Genomic DNA, 15,014 nt, shown 5'->3' with positions numbered 1-15,014 from the left:
TTACATAACATCAAATTTACCGATAACTTTCTTTCCTTTATTTCTCGTTCTAGTAGGTTGAGTTGGACTAGTTAGACTTAAGAATGTAGCATCTGAAGGTGCGATCATTTGTGTATCTATTGAAATTGAATTGGTATTCATTTCACTCGAGTATAATTGTTTAGATTTGAATGTCTAAATTTTTTTTTTTAAAAAAAGGGTTAAAATCACTATAGTATTGTGAAAAAAAAAATTCATGTATATAATACATACCTCTTTTTTCTGCGTAACGTATTCATAAGCAGTAAAAGAATTGGTTACCAAAAGAGTATTAGGAAATTTAGCATCTAAAATTTCTTTTATTACATTATTATTCCAAAGATTAAGAGACATATCAGTAAAATAATCATAGAGTTTATGATATTCTTTATAATTTTCATAATTTTCAATTTGTAATACTCTTTGAATAAATCTTTTCATGGCAATTATGAATGAATCTACAGGAATTTTTTCTTTATTTCTATTTTCATAATCAATAGCATTATCAATCTCTTCTTCCATTTCTTCATTTAAAGGTTTTTTATATTTCTTATCAACGAATTGAATCATAATATCGGCTACTTGTTCTTCAATAATTTCATAAAGTGATACAATATGTTTTAATTGAAGATTAAAAGATAAAATAGTTTCGAATCTTGAATCTTCTGTTAATGAAGATAATTGAACCCATTGATTTATAAATTCAATTAAACTTAATTCTCCATTACCAACTGATGTTCTTTTTATGAAACAAAGTAAAATTTCTAATAAAGAAAGTAATTCAGAAGAATTATTATTCTTTGAAGCTAAGGTTGAAGAAAATGTTGAAAGTGACATATAAGAGGTAATAGCGTTTTGACCGATTATAAGTGATAATTTATCAGAAGGAATTGGCTCTTGAGGAATTACCGATTTAATATCACCAAGTATACGCATAGAAGATGAGAATAATTCTAAATGATAAGGGAAAGGTTCTAATACTAATTGTTCATTACCAACTTCAAAATGAACTTTATTTTGAACTAAAATATTGGCCAATTCACTTTCAATACGTTGTAAATCATAAATAATATCTTGGCCTTTTCCTATACCTAAATTTCTTTGAGAATATTGAAGAATTTCATCATTCCATTCATAAATAATAAAATTATCTTCAATTGCATGATCAACCCTCATAGTTCTAATAAAGTAAGGAGTATCATCAATTGTAGAAGTGGTATCGTCCCAAGAAGGAGATTGTAAGAATCCAAGAGAATCACAGGATTCAGGTGGTATTGACATTATTTTTCCCAAGAAAGTATTTTGAATATTAATTAAATATTCTAGTATAGCACAAAGATAAATTCCTTCATCTTTCCCTTCTATTAATCCATATATAATACTAAATTTGTCAGTAATTTGTGGTTTAATTCTAGGTAAATCATGACATTGATATCTTTTAACTTTGTTAATCATAAAATTATAAGCTACTTGAAATTCGTTAAAAGATTTACCAAGTGCATCGTAAGCCTCTTTATCACCTTCACTTTCGATAAACATTCTAAAGGTTGTTTTTTTAGCATCTTCTCTTAATAATTTATAACCTAATTTATTATTTAACATTTGAATGAATTTAACCATAGGGTAAAGATATTTAATTAAGGGTAAATCTTCGAAATATTTAAAGAAAATGTTGAGGAAAGGATATTTTCTAATATTTTTTGGTTCAGAAATATAATAAGCTCTAAAACTATTAAAATCAATTTTACAAATTATTCTCCATAAAGAAGGTAAATTTTCATTACAATATTTTTCATCCATTGAATTAGTTTGATTGATCTGTTCCTCTAATAAAGATTTTTTAACATCATCTTTTTTCATATTTTGTTCTATTTGAGCACGAAATTGAGCAGATGATTCATTTATATTACGAGTAAATGGAAGTACGTATATCTGAGTAAAATTTGTTTCCCATTGATCTCTGTCATCAGGAGTATCAAGTTTTGAATTATAAGTTGGCGGATTATTAGTAAGGGCCATTATAATTGAGTGAAATGTTAAAGCTAAATTTTCATCAGAACAATTAAGAATTCTCTTTAAAACTTCCCAATCATTTTTGATATGTTCCATACAATAATCTACTGCATTAGTATAATTCTTATTATGTTGTTGAATTAATGCGGTAACAGCTTGAGAAGGAGCTTGAGAACCAATAATAGTATGAACAATTAAATGAAGTATTCTATATGCAACCGGAGGCATTTTTCTTGTAGTGTAACTAATATCCTTGTCAATACGTTCAGAAATATAACCTTTCTGATCATTTGGTTCAAATGCGTTTCGATTTGCTGTGTCAATTCTTGTATTACCAGTAGCTGAAACAAAATTACTTCCTCCAATTACTCTTTTACATTCGGGACATTTACTTGTAGCCATTGCTTTACCACATTCGCCAATTAAATATTTATAACCACATTTACAAGAATATCTTGATACGTTATCTCTTGCCGCAATAGCATTAAAGACTAAACTTTCAATATCTGACTGACACGTTAATACAAAAGTATTTTGAGCATTTTCTATATTATGCATATACATTGATAATGGTGTGGTATTTGAATCAAGTAATATATGTAATCCAATTACATGAGCAATAACTGATTTCATTAATAATTCACTATTTGTTATCCCATTATTAACTCTTAATAATGATTGTGTATTTGTCATGATCTTAAGTAAATTTGCTCTGAAATTTTCTGGGATTGCGGTCAACAAATTAATTTTTTCTATAAAATATACGGAAATTTGATTTTCATTATATCTCCATTCCCTTGAAGCTCTAATTACATGTAATTTAGATACTACAATACCAAATAATCTCATTTTATTTAATAAATTGGGTGCTTGATTATTATATTGTTTGAAAATTTCATCAAATTGTGTCTTATTATTACTATTGTAAAGTAATGTATACGCAATTTCTAATTTACCATAATCTGAAATAGCCCAATAAGGGTTAAATGGTAATCTACATTCTTCTTTATCGTCCAAGTCAAGATTACTAAACCAATTTATATTTGATTGAGCTTCACAGAATTTCTTAATATCATCAGTGGAAAATTCTTTGTTAATACGTAATTCTCTTAAAAGATATAATTTAAATGCATTAATTAATGGATGGACTAATTTCATTGTTGTATTCAATTGTTCTACTAATGATGCACCATCGAAATCTATTACATCACATAATTTGTATGTAAGGGGTTTAATATAATCTTTTTTATTCTCAATTAAAAGATCCCAGAATTTTTTGGCGAACTCTTTAAGTAATGCAATTGAAGCGATACGTTGTAATGGTTGGATATTGTTGTTGTATAATGCGCCGATTGCTGAATTAAAACAATTAACTAAAGTAGTTAAATCCAATTTTGAAAAGAATTCTTGTTGAAAAGTATCACATGTTAACGTAGTCATCATTGTATTTAATTTATTAATATCAAAGCATCTGTTGATGATATTAAGTCTTTCCGAATATCCCAAGATTTGATTTGGTTGTCGAATAAGTTGTAATATAAAATTTGGATGTTCTTTTTCTTCAGTCTTAAAGATGCGTATTATAATTGCTCCCATAAGTGGAAATGGCTGAAGAGTAAATAATCCTTGATAAAGAAATTGTCTAACTGGTGATGTTAAAGCAAGTATATCAAGACATCTTAAAATAAATAGACGTCTCGGAATTAAATTCTTTTCATTAGGCTCAAGTTTAATTAATATAGTCATAACAACGTCAATAAACTCTTTTGAAATAACTTCATCAGAAGAAATCATATTTTGTTGAGCGTATCTAATAATTTGTTTCATATCATCTAATGGGATCGATTTTGCAATCAATAAATCATTACAAATTCTAAGTAAGCGTAATGAATATAATTCAGAAGTGGCATTGATCTTTTCACATAGTGATATTACTTTTGTCACTTCATATTGCCATCTTTCAATTATTAACCTATCTCCACATCTTTTCTTTTCTTCTTCTTTCAGATAATTGATTCTATTTAAAAGATCTCTGATTACTTGTTCAACGAGGTATTTTTCAAATTCTATTTCCAATAATTTATTTTCATCAGTCTCAGTATCAAATTGTTTAATAACGTGAGGACTAATTTGGGCTAAAGTAAGTTCGGCGAGAATAGATGATGAATTTTCCCACCAGCATAAATGTAATCTAACAGGATTTAAAATATCATTATCGGAAGCACTTAATCTTCTTTTAAAAATAAGTTTCAATAATTCCTCATTAGATTTACTATCCTTTTCTTTTACTTCACTACTACTACTAGCTTCATTAGATAATATAATGTTAATAAAATCTTTGAAATACTTTTCAGGATAATTAACGATAGGAGAATTTTTAATTATAGGAATTTCTCCAATGTTTTTAATAAATTTCTTATTGTATTCTTCTATTTTGTAAGAATATAATTTTCCCGTTTTTTTATCAACATTATCTGCATCATTAAATAATAATGATAATTCTTCTTCATATACTCTTCTTGAATCATTGATTTTTTTCATTATATAATATGAAAATGGAAATTCTAATTCATATATTCCATGTGGCATTTTATAACTATCTGGTGATGGATCGCCTATTAATTCCTCTATTGAAATTATATTTTTATCGTCAACTATTTTATTCCAAAATTCTAATAAATAGGCATCATCGTCAATTATGATTTCATCATAATCTTCCATACCTTCCATCATGAATTCTGCGAGACCTTTTGTAGTGAGGTTTTTATTATGCAAGAAAATTATAGTATGAATTACCGCATATTTCTCGAGAGCATATAACCATTTTGCGATAGGTTTACGTACAATACTCCTAATATGAGCCAAGAGTGCGTTAACAAAGGAGGAATAAGCGTATAATAATTTCTTATTAGATGCTATTTTATATTGCCAATTCGTATCATTAGGATTTTCTATTAACCATTCTAAAGTTCTGGTCTTTAAAAAATTAACCAATATAGGATTTTCACAAATTTTTTCATTAAGCATCTTAATATGTTCTACTGATTTGATGTTGGAAGGATATTTTATACATAATAAACACCATAATAATTCTTGTTTTAGGATTACTTCAAATGGATATGTGCTGCTTAATATTAAATCTGATAAACTTTCATTCAAAAGTGTTGATAAATTCCTTTCTTGCGGTAATAAGGTTTCTATTGTAATTTTGTCCCATCCGCACATGAAATCAAATGACGCTGAAGAACTTCCTAATTCTCTATGAATATGTAAGATAATACACACATGTTTAATAGGAAGCTGCTGCATATCTTTCTGTTTCGATGATGATAGTTGTAATTGTCGTCTCTTTTTCTGGAAGTATTCATTACGAAATTGTTCAATCAAAAATTTTGCTAATTTAATACATCCTGCATTAATCGTAGTGACATCACATTGCAATATTAACATTTCATCTTGAGATTCAGTCCAGAAATATTTAATTCTATTTTGAAATTGTGATTCGGTTTTGAATGTTGATAATTTATCTACTTGACAACTAATTTGATTTTGTAAACATGTTTTAACATCTGTATTAATATTTGAAAACGTATTGATTATAATTTGTAACCCTTCATCGTTAACGATTTCTTCTTGAATAGGAGTATTTTCTTCGTGAACGAAATTTTTAAGTCGATATTGAATATGATCGATTAAATTATTATGATGCTGATTGTTGAAATAAACATTTTTCCAATATCTAACTTCTTCTAAATTTAAATTTGATTTTTCGGCTCTAATCATACCATCAGATGACGCAATATTAATTAATTTTTCCTTACATTTAATCAATACCTCCTCCTCATCCGCTTCAGGAAAGCTCTTTTTCACGTCGATAACTAAACTTTGTAAAGTTTCATTCTTGTCGAATCCAATAAATAAATCTTCTTGTTTAAATCCTCTTAACTTAACGGTAGAAATTAACTCTGCCCAATCTTTAAGGGTTTCCACCAAATCTTGTTCTTGCGGCATTAACGCATCATTCATGGTTATTCTCTGTTTTTCAAATCTATTGAGTAATGGTGGATCGGCTTTTTCTAATTTACTTTCATCCATCACTAATATACACTTAAATGTTGGGGCTACATATAACAATGGATTTGAATATGCTCCAAGTGCTACTCTGGCATAAAATTTTGGATCTTCTTCGCTACCAACAACGATATAATTTTGGTTCCATAAATCGTATAAATTTCCTATTTATTTGAAAGGAGAGGAAAGTTAAATATTTTTTTTTTTATAAAAAAAACAAAAATGAATAAAAAAAGAAACTGACCATAAATAATTTCTAAATCTGTTAAAATTAATGGTCTACCGGTTTCGACGCACATCATAATTCTGTTTAAAACACTATAAGAATAATCATCTTGATCTTCAGGAAATTGGGATCCAAGTATTACGACAGGATCTAGACCCTTTTTTCTTAGTTGATAATTTAATAAGTTAACAATGCTATCACTTTTACCTATAACCATTAAATGTCTCGCATCTTTATCTTCTAGATTCGCATTAATTAAATCCCAAATTGGTATAGGTTTATAGTCATATTCCTTTGATGAATTAAAATTTTTTATTACTAAACCGAAATAATCTTTCACTAATTCTTCAATATTGCCTATACCTCCAAAATTTCTCGTTAATGCCAAATGTATATTTTCCGGTGTTAAACTATTATATTGTGATAAACTTTTTACTAAAGAATAGTAATCTCTTAATCCATGAAAATTGGATAATTTTTGTCCTCTTTGTTCGTAAATTAAATATGATTGTGCTAATAATTGCAATGATGCCTTTTTTATTGGTGAATTCTCATTTTTTATAAGTAATCGTGACGCTGTTTCTGTTAAATCATTTAATTCAAATTTGGGTCTTTGAACTAATAATGCTTTACTACTTTTACTATTATCTAATCTCCAATTCGAAATAGCTACACAAGAAACCGCTGGTTCAGTATTAGGATAACTCGGTTCAAGTAGTGAATGTAATACTTTTAATGGGTTAAACGGACTGATTTCAGCCAATCCCACTAAAAAAACAATATTAACAAATAAGTTAATATTTTGAAATTTTTAATAGTTAAGGTTTAAAAAATCTTTCATACATACCCCCATCAAGTAATACGACACTGAGAATAGGAAATTCGTCAGAACTTGTTTTTTGATAATTCGCTGCTTTTTCAAATACTTTGTGAATACCTTCAGAAGTTGAAGATGATGAACCTTGATGTGGAATTAAATATACTTGAGGTAAGCTTCTAAAATATTCATCATTTGAATCTACTCCTTGAAGATTTTGAATTATAAGTCTAACAGCTAAAGATTTTGATGATCCAGTTGCTCCAATTATAAAGCAAGGTATTTTGGTTAAAATGCATACAATCATAACTAATACGTTTTCTAGTAAAGCTTCATTCTTTGCCGTATTAGGTGGACATTGCATTCTGTCAATATAATTTTCCTGTTCTTCCCTTATAAATCTGTCAAATCTCTCTTCAGTAATATTAAATTTATGCTTCTTCAAAATTTCGCTCATCCTTCTTCTATATTCTTTTCTTAATCGCTGTTCATATAGCCTTGATTGATAACATAATCCTAATGCAAGTATATAAGAGCGTACATTATTTGTGATGTCACTAGGTAAAGGATATTTTATAATTTTTCCATATTTCTTAATCGGAGGTCGATCTTTTAAACTATTAATAAAGAATTTAACAAGCTTAATAGCACGCTTAACATCACGTAAACTAACGCTATAGGATTCTTCAGTTCTTCTTATAAAATCTTGAGAAAAAAATAAACATTCCGATAATACTTTATGACCAAGATCTTTAAGTAGTTCTTTTACCATAATTTCAATATATTTTGCTTCTTCTGCAGGTTTAAGAATGCCATAATCCCAGACATAATCTAATATTTGATCAGGTAATGGATTAACTTGATAAACAAGTTTACTTTTTTCTTGAAATCGTGATTCTTTAGGTTTTAGTAATCCTGCTTCTGTTGCTGTTTTGGTACGTATACGATATGGATTACACGCTGCAAAAAGTCGAATATTGTGATGAATTGGTTTTCCATTTAACATTCTATGAGCGATCAAATCAGCTAGTAATCCAATATGATTACATGTGTTAATTTCATCAAAGAATAACCAAATTTCTCCTTTATCAGCTTCTTTTAGAGATTCTTTCATAAAAAGTAAAATAATTTCTTCTGTAATACCGGCATGAAGATTCAATGCACGAAATTTTACTTCAACAACTTTGGATAAAAATCCTATTAAACTTGTTTTTCCACATCCAGCTTCACCGCATACAATTACAGGAATATTAGCACGAACTCTTAAGAGAATAAGAGCCATTTTAATTAAATTATCGGCAGAAAGAGCATATTGAGGGTAATCAATTTTATGTGTAGTTTTTCTTGCTAAATTTTCCAAAGTGGATAATAAATCTTTAGAATCCATATTACGATAGTCATCTAAATCCCAATTCTTATCTCCAATATATTTATTTTGTAATAAAGTTTTCACATTTTGTGGAACATTTTTCTTGTCTCTGTATAATGCACAGATCGAATCTGGTGTTTTAGATAAGAAAAATACCAACAAATGATTTGAATCATCCCACTGTACTATTGTACCGAGAGCAGCATTTTCATCATCAGGAGTTGAAATATTTTCTTTTTGCGCTGCTTTAGTTGCAATAGATTTTGTGGCAAAATCTTTTGATACACTTAATAATGTTTGAACGAGTGTACTATGTAAATTTTTTTTATCCACCATAAGTTTTAAATTTTCAACTTTGAAATAAGAACTTAATGATAGTCTAACTAACTGATCGGCAAATACGTTAACAAATATTTCGACAAATCTAAATGATGAAATTTCTCTTTCGTCTTTTATATCCTTATTATTCTTTACAAACAGATAATCTTTAATTAACTTTCTGCATTTATTAGCGGGTAATGGTTGTAAATCTAGAGCTCCCTCTACACTTCTGAAATGAATATCCTGATCATTTATTGCAACTTTTTTACTAAGTGCTTTCAAATAATGACAAACAACTTGAATTGGACTATTAATTTCTTGTGAAACAGTTAAATTTTCTATATTCCAATATAAATGTGTTTGACGAAGATATCCTGCGATGGGTAGAGATTCAAGCAAATGTTGTCTTATTGTAGAAGCTACCTCAATAAATATATGAGTGTTTGGAAGAAATGCGATATCCATATTACAAAATACAACTCCTAAGGTTAAAAGTTCAAATAATAACAAATTAACGTCCCCGGGGCGATCAGCTGATATGATATTAAAATGCACACTTTCAAATGGTTGCAAATTAAATTCTTTAAGTCTATGAACAAGCGTTCCGAAATCAATTCCATCACTAATAAGAAAAGTTTTTGGTGTTAAATTTTTTGAATAACTATATTGTCTAATATATTCAGTTTTACCCTGTCCAGACAATTCTGAAGAAATGCTCATGACATTTGGACATAATTCACGATAAAGGGTTTTCATTGCTTCACCACTTAATCCATTTGTTGCATGAACGTCTTGCGAAAATTGATCTAAAATATGATGAGGTAGTTCTTGTTCACGATAACAAATTAGTGCTAGTAGAAATTTATCATTATATTCACACATAGACTTAATGAGATTAACTAAATTATATTGTAATTCAAAATCTAATAACTCCATGTTAGCAAGACAGAATAAGGTTCCTTTGTATCCATTTTTATTTGCAAAGAAACATCTTTTAATGAAAATTGCGAGTTCTTCCATAGTTGTAGAAGCTGTACATATTAATATTTGCCATGGTAAAGGATGACATTCATGGTTCACGTATAATGACATTATAATGTTTGGAACAAGGAATTTATCAGTACATGCAGCAACAAATAATTTTCCAGGATAAACTACATCTGAAATTACACGCTCTTTAATATTCTTGACTTGACGTTCTTCTTTGGGAACTGTTGTAAATATTTCTTGTAAGATTGTTCCAATTTTTCCAAAAGTATCATCATATTTATTTCCTTCCAAATTAATTGTAATTTTGTCTTTTGGAGGTAATTTAGCTTTACTATTGACAAATCGGATCAATTTTTTACATTCTTCAGTATTTGCTTTGTCATTTGTTTTACTTTCAACGCTAAAATAATCAAGGAATGACAAAATATGTCGAGCCGGGAAAAATGTTAAATAATAATATTCCTCTTGGGCTTCATTCACAATTGCTTCCCTATTTTTTTTTAAAAAAAAAGGAAAATAATTATAAGTCAGGCATATAACAATTAGATGTCGCTATTATAAACATCACGAAAACATATAATTACCATTCTTTTAAGTGCTCTTTTAATTCAATTACTGTATGTTGCATATTCTCGGTACCTTTGATTTCTCGCTTAAATTTACGATAATAAAAGTGACCTGTTTGAAAAAGCTTCGAAGAAAGGTTGATAATTTCTTGTGACATATCTACTTGAATAACGAATTCGTCCATAATAGGTTTAGAAACTTTCTGTTCAACTTCTAATCCGGGAGCGTGATTAGTTGCAATATCAACAGACACTGAAGGTTTTGATATCAAGAGCGCACGTTCACGCAAATCGTGTAAATCGGTCAAGGAGTAAGAAGGTTTAGTAGTTCCCCTAGTAAATGTAGAATAAGACAAAGTAACTTTACACGTATCTCCTTTAATATCACGTTCGAAAGTGTAAGTCCCTCTCTTAGCCGCATTTCTAATCTTTTCCCTCGTATTTTCTTCTTTATTTGAAATACTGTTATACAAATTTTGCAATGCCATGTTGTTGCTACTACAAAGTGCTACTTTGCTTCCTAACTTTGCATTCTGCTGAGTTATATTGCTAATTTCAATCAAAAATTTCTTAAGCGATAATCTTTCCACAGATTTTAATAAAGGGAGCAAAAATTGTTTGACTTGAATGAGAGAAGAAACTTTGTCTTCTTCATATGAAGATTCGTCTACCGAATTAACTAAATTTTTTATGTCATGTTCAGCGATTTTATAAAGAAATACAATAAAATCACTAGCTTTTGAGAGTTCTTTGATCAAATCCCAACAATCATCATTAATTAATCCAAAATGTTGATTAAATATTTCAAAGAAATTCACTAATTTTCCTAACCAAAGATAATCGTCACGAAGAACTAACTGTATTCTTTCAAGCCAATCATCTTTAGTGTGAGTTATTTTAAACATAACTACGACTATAGATAATTGCTGAAGTCGTTCAATTTGAGTCGGAACTAAAGAAAGATATTCAAGTGTTTTAATTAACTTTGGACTTTTTTCTGTTTGAATGTAATCACTTATCAAATTTAATTCTTTTTCGATATCTTTCACATTTTTCCATATAAGGATTCCTTCTGAACATTTAAGACTTTCCCATTCTTTATATTGTTGACATAATTGATCATATTCGATAAATACGGCTGGCATTAAAGTTTGAGCTATATATTCGACAGTTACTAATTCATATTCATATGATTCCAATTCCAATTTATTATTAAAAACATTATAGAATGTATGCGACTTTGCCCATTTATGTGCTTTTCTAGCGGTAACTATATTTTTTTTATGAAAATTCCAATGATTATCAGCCAAAGTTTCTTTAAGCGTAAGATTTCCTAGATTATTATTTCGATTATTAATGTCATTAAGAAAATTTTGAACGTCTTCAACTTTTTCAATAGGACAAAATTTATCATAAAATGATCTTAATTGTTCTATTTTCAAAATGTATCCATGGTAGTTTTTTCGAAGATTTTTAACCAGAACTTCGCTAATTTTCTCTTTCTCGGCAGATAAATTGAGAAAGGGATACAAAACTTCAGTATCATATTCAAGAATTTCTTGTAGGGATCGGATTGTTATATCCTCTCTAATAATAACGGCATCGAATTTAAAGATTAATCCTTGAACTTGCTTAACATAAGGATGGGAATACAAATTATCAACAAGGCCAGTTGCGTTGAAAATTAAACTCCAAAATCGATAATTTTCAAGTAATCTTAAAATTACAGTCGATAAATTTGTATTATTCTTGATAATTTTATCTTTAGCTTCCAAATATGTCATTACGTGATAGACAATATTTTCGCTTAAGCTAATAAAGTAAAAGTGAATTTTTAAATTAGTAAATTATAAAATCATATATAAAGTCATCCGGTATTTGAAAAGAAATCTTTAATTACCTATTTTGTATAAATAAAACTTCGTTTTTGCAACCACAAACTTGCAACAAATATCTTATCACGTTATTATCAATTTTATTTATGTAATTTTTTAATAATTCCTTGACCATTTCTCCATATGAATCATGAATTTCTTTCTCTAAAGTTGAGATAACTGGCGTAATAGTTAAAATATTAGAAATATTAGATAGAGCGCAGTTTTTGGCACGACCAGCCGCAACATCTAATAAATCTTTAAAAATTTTAGCATGCTTTCCAACTATTGGAAAGATGATTGATAAATAATAATAAATTTCATAAATGAAGTTTGAATCGTTAGAATCATATGATCCAGATCTATAATAATTATTCAAACTTGTTGCATGTGATGATGAAATAAGTTGCTCAACGCGAAGACAAAAGTATTTAATAAGTTGAATATCGCGTTCTGTCGTGTGTTCAATGATATCAGTCCAAATAAAACGAAGAATTTCGAAGGAGTTACAATTGTAAAATAACCACTAAAAAAATAAATCAATTTATAATTAAGAATTTTAATTATAATATCGTTTATAAAAAAACTTTAACTTACCCTTCCAATATTGGAATAAATTGACAAGTTCTTAATTTGATTTACGATAGATTTTGCGGATTTTGTATATTCTATTAAAAAATTCTTCATTCGATCATTGCTATATTTAAGGTCTTGAATTACTTCGATAAAACTAAAATGTGGATCGATAATACTAGCAACTTTGAAAAGCTTTAGCCAATCAAAAGATCTATTGATTACGTTTAAACGGATTGCAGCAGTCATTGTTATGTTTAATGCGTCATAGAATTCTCCAGGCAAAAGATCGGATTGAAATTTCTCTAAAGTATCAATAATTTGAGCTATAGGAAACCCATTTGGTAAGCCAAACCGACCAAATGATTCTTGGCGAAAGTGAATATAATTTCCTAAAAGAAGACATAAAAAAATACGCTTTTCGTATTCCTTTGATTTTGTCTTTGAATATTCTGACTAATAAAATCAATATCTGTTTCATGCAATACAGGATTACGAAAGTTATCCATAAGTCCTTGATATTCCATAATCTTATCTTTAAAATTATCTGAAGTTATACTATTAAGGATAATACTCGTAAACACAAAGTCTCTAAGAGATCGAAACTCAGTGCGCCGGGTTTTAATAACAAATACTTGTGCTATATCAAATTTGAATCCAGTTTTTTTTTCCAAAAGTCGCAATTGCTCATTTTCCTCCGAATAAAGATCTCCTTCATCAGGATCATCGTCGTTGTATTTTTTCTTTTCATCAGATTTGGGTTTGGTAAATAAAGAAAATTTTGATTTTCCCTCAATTCTTGGCTTCGGGATGAAGAACGCATATTTGTACTTGACTTCATAATTATTGAATCTATCAAGTGGTATGGAAATTGGATCTGAATACCAATAATTAGATTTAAAGTGCAAATATTCACCTTCCTGTTGTTTTAGTTTAACAATCGGATTTTCCCAATTGCCCAATTCTTCGATATTACCAACAACAATAGGATAACCTTCAACAAATTCAAAGGAAGGTAAGTAAACATGAAAAGTAACTTTAATATTTGAAGAATCATCTACGAAAATGGTTTTCTTCCATCCCTTGAAAAAATTTTTGTTTTCTGTGTTAGTCGATTCAGGCTGTGATTGATGCTCAAAATCATCGGCTTGCAAAGAAGTTTCGGACAAAGTTTCTACGGTGGATTTGTCCAATAAAATCACAGTTCCATCTTTATTAGTTTCGGACGACATATTTCATATTTCCAAATAATTGTTATTATTCAAACTATGACAAAGATAATTATAAAATCTGTCAGTTCGAACAAGAATAAGAAAAAAAAACGAAATGAAAATTTTAATATGAATTTATCTGAAAGATTGTTCAAAAAAAAAAAAAAAAAAATTATATTTTCATTGTTTATTTTCCAAATTAAGAAATACTGCGTAAGTTTATTCACTTAATTTAAATGAATTAACTTATCCGGTTAATTAGATCTTGTTTTTTTTGTTCTTCATTTGCTTGAAATGGATTCTATTTGGAAGTATTTAAATGAAAAATTATTTTTGGACTAGCTTTGATTTGAAATTCCTAAAATTAGTTTAAATAAGTGTACGTAATTTAACGTAATACATATGGGCGGATTTGATGATCGGAATGTCGATCATTTTGGCCAAAATTAACGTTAATTTTGGCCAAAATGAGTCAATCCGCCCATATTATGTAACAACAATTACTGATTTTGACCAGCATTACTATTAATTTTGGCCAAATAATCCAAATAATGAATATATTTCAGAAAAAATATTAATTCTTCCAATTTTGTTTAATTCATACCGTTTGTGGGTATGCATTACATAGATTTTACAAAGTATGAAAGTAACATTAATGGTTGGATAATTTGAATGATACCCTTTTTTTATACATATCAGATATAAATTGATCCGCGAATATGTTAAATTTTACAACTATTATGTAAACGATTGTTTTATAAAAAAAAAAAATTTTTATGTATTTATACTAAAAAATATATCTTTTTGTATACTGTACAGGAAAAGAATTTTTTTTCCCGTAGTTAGTTCTGAAAATTATGAGAAAGAATTCATATAAATTACACTGATACTTCGATTTAAACTATATTCAGTTTTATCCACATGCCTAAAAATAAAGTGGTTACAAATTCAATACACGTAGTGGT

At 28.2% G+C, this 15,014-nt stretch overlaps 1 protein-coding gene across 3 annotated transcripts; it reads right to left on the bottom strand.

Moving 5' to 3' along the window:
* On the bottom strand, window positions 1–14,070 carry OCT59_014127 (uncharacterized protein; the record flags this gene model as incomplete). 3 transcript variants are annotated; one of them, XM_066141966.1, is made up of 8 exons in its annotated part: window positions 1–174; window positions 253–6,266; window positions 6,347–7,096; window positions 7,176–10,315; window positions 10,410–12,203; window positions 12,292–12,791; window positions 12,863–13,230; window positions 13,296–14,070. In XM_066141966.1, 8 exons carry the CDS (start codon window positions 14,068–14,070, stop codon window positions 1–3), a joined length of 13,515 nt encoding a protein of 4,504 aa, XP_066002041.1. The 3 variants fall into 3 exon arrangements, with proteins under 3 accessions (XP_066002041.1, XP_066002042.1, XP_066002043.1); XM_066141967.1 differs by lacking the exons at window positions 1–174; window positions 253–6,266; window positions 6,347–7,096; window positions 7,176–10,315 and having other exon boundaries at window positions 11,802–11,823; window positions 11,922–12,203; XM_066141968.1 differs by lacking the exons at window positions 1–174; window positions 253–6,266; window positions 6,347–7,096; ... (1 more) ...; window positions 10,410–12,203; window positions 12,292–12,791 and having other exon boundaries at window positions 12,854–13,230.
* Between the last annotated feature and the right edge of the window lie 944 nt (window positions 14,071–15,014).

The sequence above is a fragment of the Rhizophagus irregularis genome, chromosome 21 (assembly GCF_026210795.1).
Source record: "Rhizophagus irregularis chromosome 21, complete sequence".
NCBI lineage: Eukaryota > Fungi > Glomeromycota > Glomeromycetes > Glomerales > Glomeraceae > Rhizophagus > Rhizophagus irregularis.
The sequence above is the reverse complement of the archived record's forward strand: the minus strand, read 5'-3'. Positions and strand labels throughout refer to the sequence as shown.